Here is a 26167-nt window from a genome sequence, read left to right as displayed (position 1 = left end):
GATAAGAGGTAGGTTAAGGCTAAAACTTATATCGTATTCTATTACGCTAACATATAGAGGTAAGGATTATCTGGATTTACCCAGTGTGATAAAATATAAAGTGATGTGGATATATACAATTGTCTTTACTTGAGGTAGCATTTTGTTTACAGTTTAGTCACGGTGGAGTCACCAGTCTCATATCGTCTCAACAAAGTTCAGTAATCGGACTGCACTTAATTGTAATCGAACGAATCTATGTGGCGAATTTCTTCATCATGAAGCTCTTCACTTCCCGTTTAAAAGTTGAGGTATTTTGGATCATCCGAATTCGTGGGGGGAGTGAGTTCCAAATTCTGGGGGCAGCTCCCGAGAACGCTCTGTCATAGGTTTTCTTCTTTCGGAAGAAGGCTGGCCTCAATAGCAGCTCCTTAGCACTCCTAGCTGGTCTGTTACCTCCTGACAGCTCAATTTTCTTGGCTAGGTATCTCGGCGTGTTGTAGTGGAGCGCTTTATGGGTGATACATGCTATCTTTAGTTGGATTCTGGCTTCAAAGGGTAGCCAGTTTAATGCTTTCAAGTGTGGGGATATATGGTCGAATTTTCTTGATCCCGTGATGAGTCTTGCCGCTGCGTTCAGGCAAGCTTTTAGTGGTGCTGTCGACGTGTTTGGTAATCCGGCTAAGGTGGTGCAGCCATATTCAATCCGAGAGATGACTAGGGATTGGATAGCCAGTTTAAGATCTGCTTCTGAGATGAATGGTTTCAGTTTTCTTAGATAATTCAAATGGAAGCGGGCACTTTTAGCCATTGAGTTAATATGGGTTTTCATGTCAAGATTTTCGTCTAGAGTGATTCCTAGCGATTTAGCTGAGTTGACTAGGGTGGGGGTGCAGTTTAGCGCCGTCACGAGCTTGATCCATTCCTTTATTTCTGCTTGGCTCCTTGTTGGTGAGATTAATAGGAACTCTGTTTTATTAGCATTGAGTTTCAGATGATTGGCCTTTAACCATTGCAATGCCATATTTAAGGTCTCGTTCATTAGCTCAATGTCTTCAAGGGAGGCGATCTTCATGTATATCTGCGTGTCGTCCGCATACATGTGATAGGATATCTTTGAGTTTCGGAGAATTTCTGTGAGGGGTTCGACATATAGGTTGAACAGGTCAGGTGATAGTGACGATCCTTGTGGAACTCCAATTGAGTTAGGGCATATAGGTGAGATTGATTGGTTGACCAGGAATCGTTGTGTTCTGTTTTGTAAGAAAGACTCGAACCATTTCAGAACATTTCCCTCCAGTCCCATCCTGTTCATCAGCCTGGTCAGTAATGCTTCATGATTTACTGTGTCAAATGCAGAGGACAGGTCTAGGAGAATTAGTAGGCAAGCTTGGTTTTGGTCAAGGGCCTGTAGCGCATCATCAGCAATATGGAGGATCGCAGTTTCCGTACTATGCCCTGATCGGAATCCTGATTGGCATTCATCTAGTAGGGAGAACTTGTTGATGTGTTTGCTCAGTTGGCACTGCACACATTTCTCAATTACTTTGGCCAGTAAAGGAATGTTGGTAACTGGACGGAAGTTGTTCGGATCTGTTGCATCCCCTGTAGGTTTTTTGATTATGGGAACAAATTGTCCTGTTTTTAGGCAGTCAGGGAGGATCCCTTGTGATAATGATGCATTTATTATTTTGGTCCAAATTGGGACCACAATATAGTTGATTTCTTTTACGAACTTCGCAGGTAGAGGGTCATGATAGTGGTTATTAGGCTTGATTTCCGAGAGTGTTTTGACGACCTTCTCCTGGTCAAATAGTTCGAATGTATCCCAATATGCTTTGTTTTTTGATTTGCTACGCTCTATAGCCCTGTCGTGCTAGTTCGAAGTCAATGGTTGGATTGGCAAGGTAGCCGCTGCGCTTGTGAGCTCCAATTCCAGTGCTTTGGCCTTCTCCGTGAAAAATGTCGAGAAATCCTCGCAGCTTAGAGGAGTTTTTGAGTTCTCATGGGCGGTTTTGGCTAACTTATTTGATTGTTGCTTTAGGATCTCGAAGAGTTTCCGTGGTCTGTTTTTGGCATTGTCCAGTTCGGATCTTATATATTCCCTTTTGGAGTTGATGATCTTTTTGTTATATTGGTTTCTGATTTTTCGGAGTGCTGTCAGCTCCGGGGATGACGGGTGTTGTCTCCATTTTCTTTCGGCCATTCTCAATTTGCGCCTCTCTTCATTGAGTGATCCATTGAACCATGGATTTTTTTCCTTTTCGGTGACTCTTTTCAATTTTAGTGGCATGGCGTCATTGACGATGTTCCCGACTGTGGTTATGTAGTGTTCTGTCATCTCATTTACTTTCTGCAGATTGCTAGGTACCTTCAGGTCTCTCTCACACCTTTCTACGAGTTGCTCCATATTAGCCTCTTTTGTAGCTCGACTCCATTTTCTGAGTGTGAAGGGTTGAACGGTCTTACCCTTTTTCACTACCGGTATCAAGAAAGATATGGCATGGTGATCTGACCAATCACACGGGTCTATGGAGAGGATTGATGTGTATTTGGCTCCTGAAATAATCCAGTCAAGCGTTGCTCCTTTCGAGTGAGTAGGTTGTGTGCATGCTTGATTGAGGTTTAGCTCGACGAGGAAATCCTTAAGCGCGTTGACTATTTTGTCATTGGAGTCCTCCCAATGTAGGTTGAAGTCGCCTAGGTATATATTATTGGAATCGATGTTGGAGTTGGCCGTAATGATCTCCATTAACTGTTCCGTGAACTTTGTGTTCTCTCCCGGTGGGTGATAGAACGCATGCAAGTTGCATCTTTGATTGGTTGCAGATCTTACATTGAGACCTAAGTATTCACAGGATTCGAGTGGGTCAGATTGTATTAGGTTGACCTCTATATCTGATCTATGGATGCAGGCTATCCCTCCTCCGGTCTTTTTCAGCCTATCTCGTCTCATAATGTTATATTGGGGAGGTACCAACAGATCCAGGGTTGGCGATGATGATTCTGTGAGCCATGTTTCTGTGAGGATCGCCAGATCAATTCCATTGTTGATGATGAGGTCTGCTATATCGGACGCATGTTTGGTTGCCGATCTACAGTTGAGTAGGAGGCAGTTCATTGCAGTCCCAGAGCTGCTAAGGTTCGTCCTTTCTGTTTCGGTTATTAGCTGGATTTGATGTAGGTTATTGAGGTCCGGTTTTCTATCGTTCTTTCTGGATGTTCTATTGGAGTCCATTGGAACTATTTTGATTCTTTCCTCTCTCATATGCATCGCGGGTTCATACGTTCTGAGTAAGGCCAGCGATTCCTCCTTCGACCAGGGCTTTGTTCTGTTTGGTCTGTTGTGCCTATTTGCTGCTGGCATGGCCATCTCGTTGCTCCTTCTTTGCGAGTAGTGTACAAGGTTTTGTATATGCGTGACTTTGGAGTGCGTGCTTGCCGTCATTTCCAGTATTTTTTCAATCGCTAGTCGAGAACTAATTGTGTCTTGAGCCATGTAGCCAACCAGTTTCTGAAGATCTTTGATATCTTTCCGATATTGGGGGGACTTCTTAGAAATGGTTAGCCTGCCTGCCTGTGTTCTGCCTTTTTCTCTTTTCTGTTTTTGTTCTGGTCTTACTGTCGTAGTCTTTTTCATTATGTTCACTGTTCGATTGTTTGTTCCGCTTCTTTTTGATATGTTGTGTATGATATCTGGGTTTGGAGATGCTAGTCGATTTTTTGTTGGCGATGCTCTCTCTGAGTCTTTTATGGTATCGGAAGGAGGTAACGGGAGCTTGTTATCTTCAATCATATTTATTTCCCGATTCTCATTATGTGGTTCTTTCAAGCTAGGTGTGCGCCCAGCGTCGGAAGTCCCAGCATATGAGATTGGCGTCGGCTCCTCCATAAGGAGTAGGTCTTGATCGTTGTTCTCGTGACTAGTAGACCTTCCTGTCTCTTCAGCCTCCTCATTCGATACTGTCAGACCTGTTTAATTTCTATAACTCGTGTTAATAGCCAGACCCTGTGCCTGGTGGCCTCCATTTTGATTGGCGTCTCTGGAGGTAGAGCTGGTGTTTCCGGGGGCGACTTCATGTGTGCTCAGATCTGGTTGGTGTCTTGGTCCCACAAGCCGCTCTTTTACGGATGGGAACATCTTGTCGAACTTATCTAGTTCGCTGTTCGCTGCTTGAATCAGCACTATCTCTGTTTTATGTATAGTAATATATAGTTCTGCTCCACATCTTATTGAAGGCGAGGTCGTTATTTTTGTGCCATATGGGATGTTCTTTATAGCTTTTATGTTAAGCGTATTTGTGAAGGCATCACGCCATTTAGCCGTTTTATATGAGAAGAATATTAAGTCGTTCATTATAATTCCTTTGTCTATATTAAAGTATGGGTCAGAGAACAGTGTGTCTGGGTATTTCCTCAGGGTATCATGTTTAAACTTTTTCGCTGCGTTTTTGGATAAGTTGGCTGGATATTTTAAGCTCAGGGCATTCGTGCCAGAGGCCACAGGGTACCTTTCATCCATGTTTGCGCCAAGTTGTAGGATATATGTTGAGTCTCCACCCTTTGTATCTTAAATTCTTCCCCTGCTGATGTTATAGAATAGTTAATGTAGACCTCTCTTTCAGGTAATTTTCTTATGAAGTCTCAGCTTTCCCCTATCGGTATAAGAATAGGGTGTTAGCTCTGTCCAGCGTTTCGTTATTCCCTATATTATTTCCTTGTCTTCCTGCTATGGTTCGTCTTTCCTGCTTCGATTATTCACTAGATTTGATGCAGGTTATTGAGGTCCTGTTTTCTATTTCTAATGACTCTCCACACGCAGATGAGATCTCTATGGGCGATACTCAGTGGCATATGCGGTCACTATTTGCGAGTCAGGCATGACGTTTCCTCACTGTTTCCTCACTTGCAGCATTCACTATAGGGCCATTCTAACAGTCTTGTACGACTTTCACTGCCTGCTCCACCTAATGATGTGATGGGTCTCCTCCGTTTCTCCCAGTCTTGTCACGAGCATTCTAGTCTCGCACAAGTATATTTTACTTAAAGGAAAATCAGAAGCAAAAACAAAATAGTCAGAATATGACTGACGAGGAGGTATGGAAGCTCAGGTATGCGAATTATGAAATAGGGTGGAGCACTGAAGGCGAGGGTGAAGATTGAAGAATCACACAACACCAACACACAGTTAATGAGGAAAGTGCTGTAGGATTATTAAATGCATGTAAGGCGCACACAAGAGTGCTAGGAGACTCAAAAGGGTGCAGGACTCCATTTTGTATTGTGGCAGCAGGACAGAAAGTAAGCGACAGGGTTGCGCAAGTGGACATAAACTGGTGTGGGAGGATTTAGGAATACCTTAAGAACGATTCAGCTGAATCAAAGCAAAGGGATGAATTTTTAACGCAATGAAATGGCAAAAATGGACCAGGTGTAAAAAAAGAAATGGTCACTGTTTGTTTGGAAGTCGTCGGCACTGTGTCCATGTGACAACCTAAATCATATGGGATTTTTTTGTATCCCATAAAATCCTTATGGCAGACCTGGCATGTTTTCTTGTGTATATGATCCTTGTCACAAGTCCCCTGTCAAATGCTGTACATGATTTTGGTATGGTGCTCATCAACAAGGGGGCATATTTACAAGGAAATAGCGGTGGGCGGATCTGCAGCAAATTTCACCGCGCAGCACTCCGCCATTTCCAAACCGCAGGGATGCGGCATTTTACAACAATACGACGCACTCCTGTATTTTCCCTAGCGCTAAAAATAGCTGCCTAATGCCAACACTGACACCCTTGCGCCATAGTGCAAGGGTGCCTACGTTGCAGGGAATGATTGCTTAGGACCAGGAAGGTGTCCTTTCCTGCACACAAAAAATCAAAAATGGCGATTTGCTACTTCTAGAAGTAGCAAATTGTCATTATTTAATATTATATTATAAATTACTACGTCCCCATAGTGGAGAGGCCACCCACTTATTTTATAAAGAACCACCACGCAGGCAGACGTTTATAAAAGCATTGGCAGGAACTGTCGTCACAACAGTCCCTGTCAGTGCATTGTACCCTGTGCTATGGGGCTGCAACAGCAGGACATAGCCCTGTAGCACAGACTAATTGTTTTTTTGTTTTACAAAAAGAAAATCCCGAAACTGGATTTTCTTGTTGTAAATAAAAAATATAATGTTCCCCTCGCCAAGGGAGGTTTCTCCTATGGCAGGGGAGGTATTATAATGATTTACTGTTCCTTACTGCCATGCCAAGTTTAACTTGCCACTAAGAAACAGTAAAAAAGAGTGACTACATGTCCATCCATCTAAATTGGGTTGGCGGGCATGTAGCCATTTCTTTGACAGCCCTTACTCTTCAGGGCTTTTGGAGAAGTTTGGCCCCAGCGGAGATAGCGACTTTCCTCATTGGCCAAACTGAAGGTCCACCAGCATTTAAATCGGGCGGGCGGACCTTCATGTTGGTGGTATGTATACTCCGTCGCTGGTGCGATGGAGTACACATACCGCTAACATATAAATCACCCCCATGATCTCAATGGCGCTTTTCCTACCCAGAAAGTAAATTGCTGAGTCAGGGATGCGATGGAGTCCTTTACAGCTCCCAACTCAGGGCTAAAGCCGGAGGCCAAAGATAGCCAAATAATGAGGATTTCAGGTGTTATGGGTTGCACACTCTATGCACATACTATGTAGAAGCTTCTTGCTGGGCAGGTCAGAAAGTAGAGTAGTAGAGCTAAAAGCAGAGCTGCTAAAAGCAAAAACAATGTTTTAATGTGTTGTTTGATCTTCAACAGGTTTTAGGCCTTGTCAAGGGTGAAAGTGAGTCCAAAGAGCACTCAGTCAGGTTATAGTGAACTGCTAGGGGATGCTACATGGAAAATGTCATGTCCACAAAACAACATGAATTTGTGTTATTTTCCTCATGTCTTTAGGGAGGCCGCTATCCACACCGCAAATAAACATATCATGTGATACATGCATCCCAGTTGTCACTGCACACCAAATACAGACAGCAGAAACTGAAGGACCTGATCTGTGGAGGACCGAATGGGAGATCAGTAGAATCCTCCCCACGCACTACAAATAAATGGGCCTGCACCCCTCAATATAATGTCGTGTCACCAACCATGTGCTAAGGAAACAGAAACCTCCCTTTTTACCAAAGGGGTATCACTTGGGTGTACTTCAGTACTCAGCTGGTGGAACATATAAATAAATACAAAGTATATATCAGTGGACTCCAAGACTGTTAAAGATATAGAAGGAAAATGACAGCACGGGTAATCTACAACTGTACACAAGATCGCACAACTCTCTTTGCCTTGCAAATACATTTGTCCTTAGATTTATTCACCAGTTACAACATCAGTCACAAATACTTAAATCATGTTACAGTTTTTCTCATTTGTTTTTTACTGCATACAGTGAATTTTATTCAATTTGGAAAACAGCACATCATATATTATTTACTAATGCAAAGGAGGATTCCCCATTTTTTGTTAGGGTTAAATGTTCCCTTTGCTTAATTTGAGCCGATGGTTGTCAGTGGGGCCCACCAGCCCTTAGTTTTGGGGACTGGCACTTATTTGGCCATCCTTTTCACTTGAAGTTTGATACTTACTGATCATAAATATACCAGTGAAAGGATCCACCTTAGTTTTTAATTGTGTCACATGGCTCAAGAATAAAATTAGTCAGTGAGTACATGTAGAACACCTTTTTAATCACGTATCACTTTCCACATACACAGAAAAAACCCAGCTCCCCTGCAGTTGCAGACATCGAAGCACACCTGAGTGGCATTCGGTCGCTCGGTTGGACCCCGATGATGAAGCATGTCACCAGCCAGGCTGGTGAGTGAGGGGTTTCTTGAAAAAATAAATGCTTTTTTCTTTTTCTCTTTAAGCGTGCGTCCTTCTTCATTTCAATCCTGAAAAGAAGGGACACTCCTTTTGTTTCTTTGAACTTATTTACTCTCACCAGACATTGACCAACAGCAAAAAAGGGTACAACACACAAAATGAAAAAGGGTAATACACAAAAGAGAAAAAGACTGGAGAAAGACGGAAAAACCAACCCAAAGGGAAAAAACAGGAGTGAGCTAAAAAGGTATGCATTGTTTGATAGTAGATTGAAGAGGTGTAAAGTGGATTCATGACAACACAGCTTTGGTAATCAGAGTGCTTATGTTTCATAGGATTGGCCCCTGAGCAGAGCCTAGGGCACCAGCACTTACTCTTTCACAAATTAAACACGGGGGGGGCATATTTACAAGCGCAGAGTTAGCTTTCTTGGCTTAACACTGTGGTCCGCCACTTCTGAAATGCAGGGCTGCAACTTATTTGCAACAACACGGTTCAGCCCTGTGTTCCCCCCTGCACTGGCGCGTATTTCACCTGCCTAGCGCCAATGCAGGCACCCTTGCACCATAGTGCAAGGGTGCCTGCGTTGGGAGGAATGATTGTTTATGAGCAGGAAGGTGTCCCTTCCTGCACATAAACAATCTTAAATGGCAATTTGTAACTTCCATGTGTGCTGCTTTGTGCAGCACAGATAGAATTGCAACTCGTCATTTGTAAAATGATTGTTTGTGTGCAGGAAGGGACACCTTCCTGCACATAAACATTCTTGCAGATAGCCCCATTAGGATCCAACCATATGCAGATGATTTCAGACTCTATCAAAAAATATTTAATCAAGCAACATATACAGACTTAAATCCTGCCTCAAACATATCCAATTTTGGAGGTTAACTAATGCCCTGGGGTTAAACCTGACATTAACTGAATTCCTCCTGCTTGTCAACAGTACCAAGCAACCCCAAGGTTGCTTAGTTCTAACTCTCCCTTGTGAAGAAAGTGAAGCCGTTTCTTCCAGAAGACTACTTCAGAAGAAATGTACAAGCCTTAATCCTCCAGTCCAGATGGAGCCAATGCTCTGCTCAGCTGTTTCCCCAATACCAGCTTGGCACACCTGAAAGCAACACAGCTCGTCAAGTGTTTGAGGAAATTCAATCACACCACCCTCACATTGAAAGACCTACACTTGCTCCAACTTTCAGGGCAGATCATTTTCAAGATGAACTTCAACATTTATAAAGCCCCTTGAAGTCAAAACCCGAGCGGGGCTGGCAAGCAAAATAGTTATGTCTGTGGGACAACCCCAAACCAGGATGCTGGGGATCGCCAGACTGGAAACAAAACATGGCAAGCAGGAAAGAAACAGAAGATAAGCCTTTTTTCATGCAACCGGGATCTGGACCGACATCAGATTAACAGTAACTCTCTTTCAAATCAGAAAAGAGCTGAAGAAACATCTGTACAAAGAGCACTACCCAATCTATCAGTCTATCCTTCAATCTTCTCCAAATAATTGTATCTTCCTAAAAGCCATGTGCTCTGTTAAGGGCTCTGTTGCTGTCAAGCTAGGTTGACACTCTACAGATACTAACACATACATGCACAAGCTATGTTCACATCTGAAGCCTGTGCGTTATTTGGAGGATACCTTTCAAGAGAATTCTCTTGGACTTGTGCTTTTTGTTCTTGCTCTGACATTGTGCTGCTGCAAAACTAGAAGCTGCATTTTGATTTTTACAACCCACTATACCCAGTGGCTGTGCAGTAAACAAAATGCCTACCTTCTTTCTTGTAAAACTGCACATTTTCCTGCTGTGTTTTTCTGTTAGCTATCTCAGCTTTGTTTATATTTTCTTGCCTGAGAGTTCATATATACCAGGTTAGTGTTAGCTGTAATTAGGATGCACTCTGCAAACTGTGTAGGTTTCCTGTGAATCTCTCTGCTTATTAGCCAATCCCAATACAGTTTTAATTTTCAGCCTACTTCCTTTGTAGAATTTAGTATCTATGCCTAATTATAATTAGGTCCCCTATTAACTCACGCTTCTTGCAAGGTAAATGTTGTGTTGTGATGTTTGTGGGTTATATTCTAATGTAGCACATGAAACTGTCTAGCCTTGACTCCACCAGTAACGGTTCAGACGCAAAAACTCAACTCTAGATTCAGCTGTATTAGCCCTGCATCTATTAGTGTTTTCATTTACTTTCTGGATGATGTTACTTGTGTACCAAACACAGATTGAAGCCTTGTACCCTTTTCTCAAAAGGTACACAGAAACAGAGCCATAAAGTAAGGATTTTGCTGACAAGCTTGCCAAACAAGCCACTTGGTACCAAGTAAATCCCATTTGACAAACTCACTTTTCTAGCTCTACTGTGCCTCTTTAACCGCATGCGCGCTAGCGGGTTTTCCCGCTGCGCGCTGAAAATTCGAAAATTGCGCGTTACGTGACAAAGCCAGCTCGTCATGCGCGCAGCGCAGGTAACGCCCATGACGAGCTGGCTTTGTCACCAGCATCGAAGGGGTTAATGCTTGAGGTTTCTAGAGTGGGTTAGCCTTACATTGGTGTGAATATAGTATCTCGGCTTCACATGTAACACAATCAGAGTCTGACATACGGCTACTGGGCCTCAGCAAAAAATAGTAGTTTGAAGAATGTGGCATTTTCTTAAACAAATGGCACAAGCAGGTGCTGCAGTTATAAATATCTGACAAATAATGAAAACCTACTTGTTCTCCTGTTGCAACTCCTATTCCCAATGGCGCCAAAGCCTACAAAAAGCAAATCAAATGATTAGAACTGGGACAGCGTCATTAAAAAATAATAAATAAAGAATATAGTGCATAATAATGTACAGAAGTAACGTGTAAGCTTTGATGGAAATAATGGCTTTAAAATGCATAAAAAGTAGCGAGCAATCATATGTACTCGTTTTAGGCCTCAAATGGCTAAAGTAACATCGCTTCACAAGCTGACGTGACTAGAAAGCTACAAGTGCATAACATGTTTATTTTCCGATAATTCCATGAACATGTCTTTAAAAAGAACAATAGCTGCATAAATGTTTTATATTTTCACAGAATGCTTCTACGTACACAAACATCACTGTTAAATTGGTGTTTCAACTTCTTCATAGACCATTGTTAAGAAGCTTGATATTAGAAGGTTAGAGATGTAGTTTTAACGTGGGAAAATAGACCTGAATTGTAGAATGACCCACATGATATAACTTAGCTGCAAATCTAACACTGCTGTCTGTGGACTATTGTATGTCTGTGAGAAGACAAGGAGTGATCCTGTTCCCTGGAGAGCAATGAATGCTGATTGGCTGGCTGAAGGAGGAAGAAGACTGAAAGTTGCCAAACTGATGAAATGTGTTGTCTATAATAATGCGTATCCCTTGAGTAGGCACAGATGTTTTCAATACAATTGATAGAGCACGAGTCAGGTCAAGTCAAAATCACTTTATTCGATTAAATCGAATAAAAGGACACAGTAAAAACATGATGATAAAAACATTAAAAATACTAAAAAATTAGCCCAGCAATTTTACATATTAAAAGTTATTTACAGAATTTAAATCTTTTAAATTTACTTTACAAAAGGGGAGAAAATTCATAAACCATTTATATCATGCTCTCTAAGTTTCTTGGATCTTACAGCTGCCACAAGATAACTTGCGATGTTAAATATAGTCCAGGTATTATTCAACAGTTGAAGATACAATAGAGCTGGTTTAACCTGATGGAACCCAAACCCTCTTAAGAGTGGGATGATGAATTTTTTCCTCAATGTTGAGTAATGCTTACAAAAGAACATGAAATGGATGGTGTTTTGCATTGAACAGTTGTTGCAGTCCCAAAAAGGAGCCTTGTCTGGGGTGCTCCATGTCTGATAGTTTCCTAATAAAAGATATACCTGGTTAAACCGAAATCTAATTAAGAACCAACGATGGAAATGTTTGGAAACAACTCTTAGGTACTGTTCCAAGGAAGGGGAAGTGACTAGCATAGAGCACGAAAAACGTGGGAATGAAGGAACAAGCTGAAGACCATCGGGTGATTTCTCTTTATTGGCCTAAGATGATCTAACACCGGAAATGATTGATACATGTGTTTTTTGTGTTTTATATTATTGTATGTTTACAAGTTAAGTTAGCACAATTCCTGAGCAATGTCATCTATTCCTTTGAGGGCTCTCCTACTGGAGATTCTGAGAGATATGCTGTAAACTAATGCTGACAGCTTTTCTTACTTGCCACTTCGACAGAGATGTTTTTCCTCCGGTTTTCCTTCTTGTTTTATTCCTTTAAGGGTGTAGTTACAGCAGCACCTGTTGCTTGCATACAGAGGATTGGCTGAGTCTTCTTGAACTACTCTTTATGGGGAGTTCGACTTCTTAAAAGCGCCATTGAACTCACACTTGACAGGAACTCTTCATGGGTTCTGCCTAAAAGTCTGGACCTGATTTATTTGAATAGGGACGAAACTCATTTATGGAACACGCGTGTAAATATTTTTTACTCTAACCATTGTTTTTTTTATATTTCTGTAAAAGAATTTATCTGACTTGCTAATTGAATCTACTAATCTCATGACAAGAAATAAAGGTTTCTGAACTGATCCTAATCTCTCAATATTGACTAAACTAAATAACTGTAATGATGATGCCTACTAAGGTGTTTTCAATTTATGCTCCATTCTAAAACGGTGGCACAAATGAATTCGCCTGAAGAAGAACATACCATGGAGCTGGAGTCTGTTTTTGTCAGTCATGGGTTGAACGGATTAAAATAAACTGATTTTGGCGCAACCATCACTTTCCAGGGAAACTTTTCACTTCCATTTTTCCTTTTCCAAGACCCAGAACTTATGCTAGTTGCATTGAGACTCTACTGAGTTTCTCGTCTCTCTCTATATGAGAAGTTCTGCTTTGATATATTTTTGGTTTATTTTTGCTGATTTTAATGCAAAAGCTTCATGCTTTTCTTTCACTCTCTCAAACTAAAATCCTTTATGGATTTTGACTGAGTCCATTTTCACCCGATTCTTAGAACAGGGATTCTTTCCTTTAAGAAACACGCTTTAATATTTTGATTAACCAATATTGATGTTATATTTCTGTCATATGTTGATGTTTAAGATTCATACACATTTAACTTGTGATTTGCAATAAAGATGAACTACAAAAAAATGTTTTTAATAAAACCCCTTAACTCATACCGAACTCACATTATTTGACTGAAAATAGTTCAGTGATTGTGATGATGATTTATGTGATGTTCAGTTCTCCTCTTCTCTAAAACAATGGTAAAGATTAATTTTTACAGATTAGGCCATGAGGCCATGACAGGATTTGTCTTCAAATGTACTAATGCAGAATTTCCGTTGGATATTTGAGAGATTCCAGGCTTGGAGGATGAAATTTTCCAGTGGAGGCAGCATAAAGATGGAACTGCCTTCTGTTAGATGGAAAGTGGGAGGAGAACCACCGGAACTTTAAATGTCAACTAAAGGTGTTGCTGTTTATGTAATCTTGTACAGTCTAGGCCCATTTCATAAAGCCTTTTCTATGAGTAGGCACTGCTTACTACTGTCTTAAAAGAGAATTACTCTTGATTAACCAGGCCTGATTCACAAAATATTTTCTGTGATTTGGTGTGTTGTAATCCAGATTTAAGAATACCTTAATAAGTTGTTTTTATTGAGCACTTCAAACAGCACACCTGTGCTTTCTAGGTGCTGATAATAACAGATGTTACTTTTTGCTCAATTTATGGTCCTCAATTTACCGACCTCTTGAAGGATTGAAGGTTAAGTTAGCCTTACCAGTTTGAATTTTGACAAGTTGGTCACTGCTTTGCTCAAAGGGAGAATGTTTAACTTTTAAACCATGAATTTCACAGGATAACACATGACTGGACACAGACAAAAAAACAGATTTTGGTAATCACAAAAGCATGAGTAAGCATGTCTTAATCCTGGAAAAAAGTAAGTCGCACCTGAAGACGAATGAAGACACAATTACAGAAAAATGCTTTGGGAATCAGGCCTAGATATTCACTCAGGTATAATTTGTATATAAGACAAGAGTAACACAACTGCTCAGAGAAAGTGTTATACTCTGGTTTACTGTCTTATTGTGTGAGTTACCTTAGGCCTTATTTAGACTCGGGCGGTGGCACTACGGCCTAGACTTCAACACTGCCACCACACTGCCATTCACCTATCCTGGCCACCAGTGGCAATTGCTTTCAATTATAGGGGCATCTAGGATGTGACAGGAAAATAGTGGCTTCCACCTGCTCTATGCTGGCAGGCCCCACAGACATCCTTCTGCCAGTCCGACCAATGTAGAAACACAGTGGCGAATACCATCATCAGATCCTTGCATGGGAGAAGGCTGGTGACCCATTTACAGCAGTGGAGTAAGGACCTTCACCATCTGATATTCACTATCCTCCCCTCCACCACAGGATTCTAATTGCTGTTGGTTGGCAGGAGGTGGTACCTTTGCAAATGCTTCACTCCTTCAAGTTGTAAACAGAGGAATTATTGGTGGAGAATGAAAGCTATGTAACTTAAAATAAAACACAAGACATGTCACAAGACAGCATAGTGATGGTGATCATAGTGTGGGGTGGGTAAATGGAACTGTTGCAAACAAGATGATGAACGCTGTACAAGACATTGGACCATAAGAAAGTTTCCTAGAGCAGGTGCAAGAGTGGCAAAATAAACCCAGTGGTATCCTGGTATCTGCACACATAGATGATGGAATCTGCAGTGGATTGGGCACACAAGAGGTGTTTGGCAGAGTGATGCAGCTCCCACTTCCTGAGGTACGTCACCTACCCGCTGCGTAGTATGAAACAGAGATCTGTTTTCGGACCGGCACACAGAGATTCAAGATACAGAGGGGCAGATCTATAAGACAGTGCCGCAGCGCGGCACAGCAAGCCCTTTGGTTGGGCCACGCTGCAGCACTTTCAGAGCACAGGAGTGCGACTTATCTACAATGATATGACGCATTCCTGTGCTCTCCCCAGCACTGGCGCAGAAACAGCTGCCATGCGCCGGCGCAGGCCCCCTTGCACCATGGTGCAAGAATGCCTGCGCCATGGGGAGATTGCTTTTGTGAAGGAAGGGTCCTCTTCCTGCACAAAAGCAATCACTACAGGCATTTTCCTCTTTCAATGCATGCTGTAGAATGCAGCATGCATTGTAAGAGGAAAAAACGAGGAGAAATGAAAACATTTCTCCTCGTTTCGCTTGGCTACGCCACCCCTATGGTGGCGCAGCAAACTGACGCATTTCCAGATTTACGATTTCTCATGAATCTGACAATGCATTTTTGGACATGGGTGTTGCGTGGGAACACCTACAGCAACACCCATGTCCCGCCCCTAACACGCAAAGTGCTGCGTGAACAGGGGCAATATTTACAAGCACAGGTTAAGTCATGCAGGGTGACTTTACCTGTGCTTGTAAATATCCCTTTAGCAGGCTGCGCCACCGGTGCGACACGTAAAGTGATGCACAGGCGGCACATGGGGCTTGTAAATCTGCCCACAGTGTTTTTTCCATTTCTCTATTGTGTGCCTATACTTCTGCTAGCAGCTTCGAATGCTGTCTACACACCACATCATCCCAAACCCATCTTCTACATTTGTGTCATCACCGAGGTAAGCCACAAGAGAGGCGCTGGCGTCAAGAAACGACTGAGTATTCTAAGCTCTGGTATGTTGCAAAAAAGAACTTTTCACTCCACTGTCAACCCTGACACTCTCGAATCGCTGCCAAAGCCAAGCGCACTGTTGGATAGCGCTTACCTGCACAAGCACTTTGAGGCTCGCCGCACCCGCTCCGCGGGTGCCGCTTCGTCGTGGGACCTGTGCTGTCTCTGCCTGCTTCCTGTGGGGGCACGCCTGGTGGGACCAAGGGAAACTGCAACGCTACAGGGCTGCGAGCGTGCAGGGACTACCTGACCCAGGTGTCCCTGCGAGACCGAGCCCACCTTCCGGTCCGCTCTCCCTGTAGCTCCGCCCCCCGCCCATCAGAACGCTGTAAAATCAGCAGGTCAAGGCCTGGACCCTTGGGACACTCTCGAATCGCTGCCAAAGCCAAGCGCACTGTTGGATAGCGCTTACCTGCACAAGCACTTTGAGGCTCGCCGCACCCGCTCCGCGGGTGCCGCTTCGTCGTGGGACCTGTGCTGTCTCTGCCTGCTTCCTGTGGGGGCACGCCTGGTGGGACCAAGGGAAACAGCAACGCTACAGGGCTGCGAGCGTGCAGGGACTACCTGACCCAGGTGTCCCTGCGAGACCGAGCCCACCTTCCGGTCCGCTCTCCCTGTAGCTCCGCCCCCCGCCCATCAGAACGCTGTAAAATCAGCAGGTCAAGGCCTGGACCCTTGGGACACTCTCGAATCGCTGCCAAAGCCAAGCGCACTGTTGGATAGCGCTTACCTGCACAAGCACTTTGAGGCTCGCCGCACCCGCTCCGCGGGTGCCGCTTCGTCGTGGGACCTGTGCTGTCTCTGCCTGCTTCCGGTGGGGGCACGCCTGGTGGGACCAAGGGAAACAGCAACGCTACAGGGCTGCGAGCGTGCAGGGACTACCTGACCCAGGTGTCCCTGCGAGACCGAGCCCACCTTCCGGTCCGCTCTCCCTGTAGCTTCGCCCCCGCCCTTTCCAACTACTATAAACAGTGTTTGGTCTCCCGCAGCGCGGGACGCAGCCCGGGGCAAAGATCGGGCTAAGAGCGGGCCATTTGAGGCCGCTCGAGGACTGAGTGGACTGGACTGGCCCACCCTCTTTCGCCATTTTTTTCTCGATTACCCTCTACTGAGTTTAAATAGGTAAACCCATCTTATTATCCCATTCTTACTGCTAGATTGGCGTGTACTAAAGTTATGTGTACCAGGTTAACTCGGAGTAAGGCTGCCAAGGGTGGCCCACCAATCAATGGCCCCATGGATGACTTCATTACCCGTGCCAATCTAGCTATAGACCAAGAAATTTCTAAACTCCAAACTCGGGTCTCCCTGGAATTGGTAGCTGCTAGAAGATTGTCCCAGGTCATTACAATTTCTAAAAAATCCTCCCTAGGACATATAGCCACTGCGGTTACCCCGGAGCGTCCTGCTATTCCCCATTGTGTAGTCACGCAGATTGATGTTCACCAGACCCCGATTCCCTCCCTCCTTTCCCCGCCCTTGGAGCAACTGTCCAAGACAGACGAAGCGAACCTACCAGCTGTTTCTCCCAAACAGGATGCTAGTTTTAACCCCCCCACCCCGGCATTTTCTAACTTGACTAGTGGCAAACAACCTAAAAGAAAACGCCATTCCCGCTCTGCCTACTCTCGCAAGAAGGCAAAAATTGCGGTCTCACAACATCTGACATTGACTAGTGTCCCAGTATCTAACGCAAAAGGAGAGCGTATCCCTAGTAAACAACCACTAAGGGAGGGAGGGGGAGAGGGGACAGCCACTGCTTCATCCACCACCACTCTAGAGGATGATGGCTTACAGGTAGAGGGGTTGGGAAAGAATGAAGGGGAATTTATAGGTTTAGTTTGGGAAACTCTTAAAAAACTTCTTTCCCCCCTCGACCTCAGACTCTCAGGCATTGAAAACTTGCTCGAGATGGAAAAGAGCATTATTGCTCTGGCCACTCTCGGCCTGAGAAGTCTTGAAAATCAGGGTCTCCCTGTAGCTGATCCAACACCATTAGTCCCTACATCACAAGCCCAGCAACCTCCCCCCCCAGTACCAGCCTCTGTACGGCCGGTTCCCAAACCGAGGACCGTGGCTGTAGATCAAACTTCCGCTGTCACTAAACCTAAGGCTCCTAAGCATGCTTTTCCGCACCAATCAGTAAACCCTAATGCCGAAGTCCCTCTTAGACCCCCTCCCAGTGAAGTGGCTTATCAGCCTACCCAGGGCCCTCCTGTTAAGAATAACTTTAGAGGGGGCTATATTGATCTTCCTCCAGAGGCCAATGATTATGTGGTTGTGTTGACGGGCGTCCCCCAGATTGGTAATGGTTAACACGAGAACCACTGGTCTTTGAAGAACAAGATAATGCATTGGCTTAATGTGAATAGACCAATCCCCAATGGCCGGAGAAGCAGAGTCCTGATGGTACGTAGAATTCCCTGGGTGGGTCCCACAAAGAAAACCAGTCCCGGGGACTGTATAGTGGTGACTTTTGAGGACCCACACACGGCACAGCACATCTGTTCTTGGCCCATCAGCGAAGGGTCTTTTGTCATACCTAGGCCGCTGTCCTTCTTTTATCCACCACGCCCGAGACATATCCAGGTGGATGATTGGTCATTGGTACATCACCATCCATGGAAGAGTCACCCTAACAACCAAAAGGATTTCCTCTCACATTAGAACGGCCTTCCAACCTCAAATAGGTTTGGTGGCCTGGAGGAGGTAGATTGACTCCCTAGGCAACTTGCCCATCAATTAATGGGAAAAGCACCTCTGCCACAGGCCCTAGGGCTTGTAGAATCTCCCCGTTTGTTAATTGAACCTTTAGTTCCTGACCCCCCAGTAGGTCCAGTTGGAATACCACATACTCTGTTTATAGATGGGGGGGGTTGATTGCTCCAAGCATTTTAGATTCTCAAGTTGTGGAAGAACGGCTGGATTCACCCTGTATGATTCCCCTGTCACCCATTCAGACTGTCCTAATAGATAGGAAGTTGTCTGGTGTAGTAATGGCTCCTAATAACCACCAGATTGAGCCACCACCAAGGCTATCTAGAGCGGCTGTGACCAATTCGCCTACACCTGTCTATTTTCCAAAGCAGACTACCCCAGGTGAACCCTTGCTAAAGATTCTAAGCTGGAATGTGGCAGGGCTTGCCCGTAATTTTGAAATCCCTGAATGGAACGCCTTCTTAGAACCCTATAACATCTGCCTCCTACAGGAAACCTGGTGCCTAGAACCCAGGCACAGAGTAGGCTTTACAACCTACTTTGTCCCAGCTTCCCAACAACATGGATGCAAAGGTCGCCCGTCTGGCGGCCTTCTCATATGGGTCAGCATTGCACTAGGTGTAAGTGTAAGTCAAAGGACCACTCAATCTCCTGACCTCCAGAGGATAACTATACACTGCGAAGGGGGAAGGAAGTTAGAAGTCTTTAATCTTTATTTGAGGGGCGCCAGGGGTGGGGCATCAAGCCTAACCTCAACAGGACTAAGCAGCGATTTGGCTGCTTGCAACATCGATTCTTATGTTCTTCTTGCAGGCGACTTCAACTGCTGCTTTGAGCCATTGGCTAGGGAGGAAATTTTGGACACCTTCGAAGAGGATACAAGGAGAGGTATCCCTATCCTGACCCTAGACCCGATTCCCAAATGGACGCAAAGTGCGATAGACATCAATGCTCTTTGCATGGAACACAACCTGAGACCAACAAATGGTCGATCCAAATCGGATTCTATGGGTGCGCATACGTATAACAGGACGGGACACACCTCCAGAATTGATTACATCATGCTGAATTATAATCTTTGGTCATTCCATCAAGACATGGAGGTCATAGTGTCTTGTGATAGTGACCACAATCCTCTTTCCCTAACCCTTACTCCTCCTTGGCAGGTCGGGAACCTAGACAAGTTTGCCCACAAGTGGAAACCATCCCATGAAATCGTTCCCTCAAACTGTGGCAGGCGCCTAAAGTGGGCAAAAGCAGCAGCGGACGAAGCAAGGATGGAGCAAGCCGGGACCATCTTGTCAGTGGTGGAGCCACGGCTTGACGCCTTAAGTCCCACCAGTAAAAAGGTCTTACCAATATTTACAGAGACTATACTGCCACTGAGCGAACTGTTTATCATTCCCAAATCCAGTGCGAGGGTTGTACCGAAAGGTGTTTCTAAGGCAAGAGACAAGTGGCATTCCTCCAAATGTCGAGCTGCTAAGGGGGAACTTATCTCTGCAGTAAAAAACAAGGACCCAGTTAATATTAGAATTGCGAGGAAACTCTACAAAAAAACTGTGGCTGAGGCAAAGGAGGCTCATGAATACAATTTTTGGTGGGAGCTAGTAGAGGCAAGTACTAGGAAAGATTCCAAGGGGTTTTGGGATCTGCTGAGAGCTAGGGACAAGCCTCTCGATCAACAGATAACTTGTAATATCCCTGGTGACGTCTGGTTTGCCCACTTCTCCAAGCTATATTCTGCTCCACTGGGGGCACCTTATCTAAGTCTGGGTCCCTTGCCCAGTCCCACAGTTGACTTTCCAATTAATGACGGCCCCTTCACCAGTGAGGAAGTTGAAAGGGCAATCAGGTGTATCGTATCCAATAAGGCTGCAGGCCCCGATGGGATCCCGGGTGACTTGCTGAAGAACTACCCATTATTGTGGAGCAGATTAATTGCTTCACTCTTAAATGAGGCCTTGCTGGGAGGTTCTCTCCCTGACTCATGGAGGGGCGCTGAAGTCGTCCCTATTTTTAAGAAAGGCTGTAGGGACGACCCAGCCAACTATCGCCCTATCAGTTTGCTGGACTCAACTCAAAAGGTTGCGGGCAAAGTGGTACTAGGTAGGATTTTGCAGTGGGCAGAAGATAATCAGATCCTGTCAGATTTCCAAGCAGGTTTTAGAACAGGGACAGGCACCATCGAGCAGACATTTCGCCTTCTAATGATATATTGGAAAGTGGTGGTGCTGGGAGGGGGCAGTTTGTATCTAGTCTTTATAGACTTGCGAACTGCCTTCGACCTGGTCCCACAAGCCCTACTGTGGAATGTCCTCGATGGGTTAGGTATACCCCCTTACTTGCTGGCTTTGCTTATAAAATTCCATGAAAGCAACTTTGCTCAGATTAGATGGGGTGTTCAGGGGGAAAAAACATTTCGTATCCCTGTAAATAGGGGCGTCCGTCAGGGGTGTGTGCTTGCCCCCACTCTGTTCTCTCTTTACGTTAACGGAGTGGTGGAGCATCTCCTTCAACATCCATCAGATGCACCTTCCCTGGCTGGTAGGAAAGTTCCGACGCTCCTATTTGCGGACAACACCCTTCTAATCTCAAAATCACCAGCAGGCATCCAAAAGTTGCTTTCTAGTTTCAAGGCCTTTTGTGTTAATAAGGGCCTGTCTATAAATATAGGCAAGACCAAATTCCTTGTCCTTAACCCCCCCAAGAAATCTGTTGCCCCTCCTGCTCTAGACTCTGTTCCACTTGAAAGAGTCAAAGAATTTGACTACTTGGGCATACGACTCTGCAACACTATGAGTTGGAAGGCACACTGTTGGACCTGGGCCTCTTGGCAGGGTCATCCCTAAACTTTTTGCCTTCCTCCAATACTCTTTCTGACCTATTTTGTTTGGTTTAATGACTCTGGGCACTTTACCACTGCTGACCAGTGCTAAAGTGCATATGCTCTCCCTATGTAAAGTGTACATGCGATTGATGTCCATGATTGGTTCATTGGATTTACTGTTAGTCCCTAGTAAAGTGCACCAGGAGTGCCAGGGCTTGTAAATGCCAATACTGCTAGTGGGCCTGCAGCGCTGGTTGCGCCACCCACAGAAGCAGCCTTAAAATGTGTCTAGGGTCTGCCATTGCAGAACCTGTGTGCAGTCTGGTACTGTCATGCTGGCTGGGCAAGTGCACACACTTGCCAGCCCTAAAACCTTCCCTTAACTTCATATTAGTCACCCCTATGGTAGGCCTGAGGGCAGGGTGCATTGTAAGTGTAAGGTAGGACAAGCCCTGATGTGTGTGGCATGTCCTAGTAGTGAATTACATCCAAATTCGTTTTTCACTATTGCAAGGCTACCTGCTCCCCTTAGGCCAGAATGAGCTGCTGGAATTATTACACTCTATAATCCCAGCAGGCTCAGGGAACATGGTAGAGAGTCATGTTTAGTATGCCTGAACTCAGAATAATAAAATACTTCTTTTAGTAAAGTTTATTTTAATATCCTGGGTTTGCAAATGCTACTTTTAGAAAGTTAGCATTTGCTTGTCTAACCACTTCAGCCCGCCTCTGCGCTTGTGTGTATCTGACTGTCTGAGTGCGTGAGTGACAGGGCTGGGAGTTGACAGGTTGTGAATAGCAAGATGACACCTTAGTGGGTGGTGGGAGTTTCCCTGAGTGATGCATCAGGCTGTGCTCTGCCTCCACAATGCTGGCTCCGCCCCCCTGGGGAGCGACTGATGACTCAGCCTGCACCTGGCCCAGGAAGGACCGAAGCTTGTCAACAAAGTGCTCAGGCTGCCCCTGTCTTCACAATGCCGGCTCCGCCCCCCTGGGGAGCGGCTGATGTGCCTGCCCTCACACTGAATGCAGAAGCAGAAGTACCCACCACAGGTGCTCAGGAGCTGAGAGCAGTTATGCAAAGGCCCCCCTGGCCTGTAAGAACAAAAGAAACTGGGTATAAAAGAAGGAGCCCTGCTCCTTGTAAATTAGATCCAGTTTGCGCAAAGAAGAAGCTCTGCCTGAAGAGAAGGACCCTGGAAGCTGCATGGAGAAGTACTGACTCTGACCCCAAGAGACTGGCCTGTGGTGGGTGCCTTGCTGCTGAAGGAGAGCAGGAGAAGAAAGACTGAAAGACTTTGCTTTTATTCAACTTGTGCCAAACTTTTACTAAGATCTCCAAGGGCTTGCTGTGGAACTTGCCCCCTGAACTGCGCCCCAGGAACAGTGGGCGCTACCCCCCCTGGAAGAGGAACTGCTGCTGAGGATTGTGTCCCTGCATCGCTGCCCCGGAAAGCTGAGTGCGCTTTGCCCCCATCGTGCCCTCTGAGAAGCCTGCGCTGCCCCTGTCCTGCCAAGCACCGTGAGCTCCTGCCGCCGAGCCGCAGCTCGCACAGCAAAGGTCAGCGCTGTCTGACCCAAGCACCGTGACTGCCTCCCTGAGCCGAAACTCTCAACGCAAAGCAGAGGACTCGTCCGGTGCAATCACCACGATCTGCTGGCCCCCGCCAGTGGAAAGTACAGAAAAGACGGACCAGAAGCGTGGGCTCGCCTTCCATGAGGAGCCCTGCTGTAAGCGATCATCCAAACTGCTGCCCCCCCTCTCCAGGACCCCAGGACTCTGCCCTTGTGAGCCTGTGTCCCCCGGAGCACCGCCAGCCTGAAGGAAAGCGACCCCGTGGCCCCCGCGTCACCCCACCCTCCAGGACAGCACCGCCCCGCTGGACGACAGCCTAGAGCCGCCCGACCCGAACCGCCAAGGAAAGTCAAGGTACTGTGCCTCACACGCAGCGCACGGCTGCACTCTGAAAAGAACTGGGCGCTTTAAACTTGCCTTTGACTGTCCGCTTTGAAGGTTCACCCAAGAAGTGTGCACATCAAAGTAGCTGAAGTGTGCACGTCATGATATGTTCTTGAATGGAGCCTGCAGTGTGTGCCTTGAAGTCCTGACGCCTTGCACTGCCAGCTCTAAACCTCTGAGTGATTGGCCCCGAGCGCCTTGGCTGCAGCATACACCCCTCCTGCCTCTGCCCCCCTCGTGTGAGCCTTGAGGCTGGGCGCCCCAGAGGCATAGAGCACGCTGAGAGCAGTGCGCTGGCAGTGGGATTGCTTGTAGCCTTGAACCAGCCATTCTCAGTGTTCGCGCCGAACGCCGTCTCACGCGAGATGCGTGAGGTTTAGCAGGGCATCTACCGCGAAGCAGCACAAAGCGAACTAGAGCGCTACGAAGCGCATAGAAGGACTAAGGAGCACCAAACCTTCAAGGAAGTGGGCAGAAGGCCCCAAATATCACTAACAAGAACTGTGGCACCCCTTATGAAGTGTAAGAACTATTTTTAAAGCTGAATAAGATCTGTGGCATATTTGAAGAATCACTGGAACCGTTTTTGAGTTGTACCAAGACTGTATTTACAAGCCTGATCTAAAGATATATATAAAGAAGATATTTTTACAGAAATACAGTTTGGTGTCATTGTGTGGTGGGTTGGTGGTGTTTGGTGTGATACTGCAAATGTTTAACCCTATGTGCCCCAGAGATTAGCCTAAGACTGCTTAAGCCACACTACCTAGAGGGTAAGCAGAGGTTGTCTTGAAGGTAACCCTCAGCCCTGACGAGGAAGAGAGAGTCCCTGCTTGTCGCCAGTGCTGCACTGCGCCAACTAGAGACTCCCCCTTCCTACATTGGACGCAGCGGTGAGGATCGCGAATTTACATTTGCAGTGTTCATACATTTACTATTGACCATTGCACAGTGATGACAGTCCAGTAACTAAGCCACAGACTTTTTTTTTTATGTTTTACGGAGAGAATCCCCATTTGTTGTGAAGTCATGCCTAGATCAGCAGGAAGCATCATGGATTTTGGTAGAGCCCTGTCGCCAGAGGAGTTGACGGACAGGAAGGAGGCCAGAATACATGAAATGAAGTTGGCGGAGCTGAAATTGAATTGCCAACTGGAGCTAGAATCTAGGAAGTTAGCCCTGGAAGAAATGAAAATGGAGCTTGCGCATGACTTAAGAATGAGGAAACTTGACTTGGAGCTCGAGGGGCTTGAGGCCAGGCGGGCTTCAGCCCAGCAACAAGAAATATGTGTAGCTCAGCGATTGAGCTTTGCTGAGTTGGAGGTGGAGTCCAGCTCAGATGGTGGCAGCAACATTCAGGTATCTAGTGCAGACAGCATAACGCGCGCACCTAGAGGTATGGCACCTGACTTGGAGGGGGTTAACTTACACCAGGAGGTTCAAGGGCATGAGGTAGCTCCAGTAGTGCGCAGCGTCCCTGAAGGGAATAGGGTAGCTGGCGTAGGCGTTAATGGTCCTAGTGGTGGGAGGGATTCCCCCATGGTTGAGGTCCTGGTGGGTGAGTGTAAAGACCGCCCGGAAGAGTGTGGGTTGTGTGACAGAGATAGTCCGCTACTGTCTGGCCAGTCTCAGAAGGATGGTGTGGAGTATGTGTGTGAGGCGCTGGATGGTGAGGTGAAGGATAGTTTGGTTAACCCTGCTAGGGGGCTGTGTAATCCAATTGTGGGAGAGCATACTTTAAGTCCCAGTTTTCCAGAGCTATGCCAACACCTGTTTGAGAGTGAGTTCTCTGACCCCAGGGAGCTCACATTGGAGGCAGACCTTGTGGTGGATTCCAGAGGGTCTGGAGAGGCATTGGGGTGTGATCCTGTGGGGAGTGGCTCAGGTATCTTCCAGCCCAGAGTGGTGGGAGTGGCGCAGAGTAGCCCAGCTAGGTCCTGTAGTAGTGAGAGGGGTGTAGGGCCTCACGTCCTGTCCTTAAGGGGAGGGAGTGAGAAGGGGTTTTGTCCCGGTAGTGCCCAACCTCAGTCTCAGAGCCTGGATGGTTCTTTAAGGGAACACCAGGTGGGGAGCCTAGGCTGTCCGGATGAGTCACCCGCTGAGGGGGATCCCCCAGTGGCTAGAGAACGTGGAGGCTCTGTAAACAGAGCTCCAGTAGTTCTGGTGTCTGGCAGTACCACTCCAGTTGGGAGGGTGCAGAAGTCCAGAAGGAGGGGCGAGAGGGGGAAAGAGCCCCCAGTGGAAGAACCAGTGGGTCAGGGGCCAGCCAGCAGGGCTGCGTCCCCAGTGAATGACCATGGGGACATCACTTCTGTCCTGGGGGATCTTCCCGCACTGTCAGATGGACAGGGGTTGGGAGATCTGCGCCAGGCAGACTGTCGCACTGCACATGAGCTATGTGCCACCCTCAGGGGGGGCATGCGTGCTCCCCGGGAAGTCCTGGTGCGCCAGGCAAGTGTTCAACTGCAGGGTTGGGTCCCTGAGTTGGAGAGCCAGGTTCAGGTGTTGTCTGATCTGGAGGGCGGGGCTACTGTAATCAGTCTCCTGACCCATGTCACTTCTAGGGGTACCACTCCAGTTGGGAGTGGGCAGTACTCTGGAAGGGGGTGCAGAGGGAGGAAGTCCTCGCCTCTGACCCTGGTTCAACTAGAGGGTCTAGACCCTAGGCTTAAGGGCCAGGTGCAGGGTGTCCCCCCTGACCTGGTGCCCCAGTTGCAGGATAGCACCCCTGAACTGGTGGGCGGATTGTGCAGGTCACCTGCCACAGGTGCCCTGACAATTCTGGAAGGGGGTACCACTCCAGGTGGGAGGGTACAGAGCCCCAAGGAGGAGGACCGGGTGTGGGAGAGCCCACCCCAGTTTTCGGTTCAGCTGCCAGGTACAGGCCTGGAGCTGGTGGGTCAGTGCCAGGATGACATACCTGACCTGACAGGAGGGAGAGTGGACAAAGGGTGCCAAGCATCTGGGGCTACTGCCCCCCACTCTCTGAGGCCACAGAGGTTTGGGAGCCCTGAGAGGCATGGGGCCTGGGTCTCAGCCCTGACTACTGTCAGTGGCCACTGTGATTTGA

At 46.4% G+C, this 26167-nt stretch overlaps 1 protein-coding gene across 3 annotated transcripts in view; it reads right to left on the bottom strand.

Annotated features, from left to right (window-relative positions):
• LOC147724011 (mitochondrial enolase superfamily member 1-like) overlaps window positions 1-26167 on the bottom strand; it is a 376214-nt gene that overhangs the window by 75942 nt on the left and 274105 nt on the right. For all 3 annotated transcript variants that reach the window (XM_086965612.1, XM_086965614.1, XM_086965613.1), the window contains one exon: window positions 10582-10623. In XM_086965612.1, coding sequence (XP_086821738.1) covers window positions 10582-10623 — 42 coding nt within the window. The remainder of the gene's footprint in view (window positions 1-10581; window positions 10624-26167) is intronic.

This window comes from Lissotriton vulgaris, chromosome 4_1 (genome assembly GCF_964263255.1).
Source record: "Lissotriton vulgaris chromosome 4_1, aLisVul1.2, whole genome shotgun sequence".
Taxonomy (NCBI): domain Eukaryota; kingdom Metazoa; phylum Chordata; class Amphibia; order Caudata; family Salamandridae; genus Lissotriton; species Lissotriton vulgaris.
The sequence above is the reverse complement of the archived record's forward strand: the minus strand, read 5'-3'. Positions and strand labels throughout refer to the sequence as shown.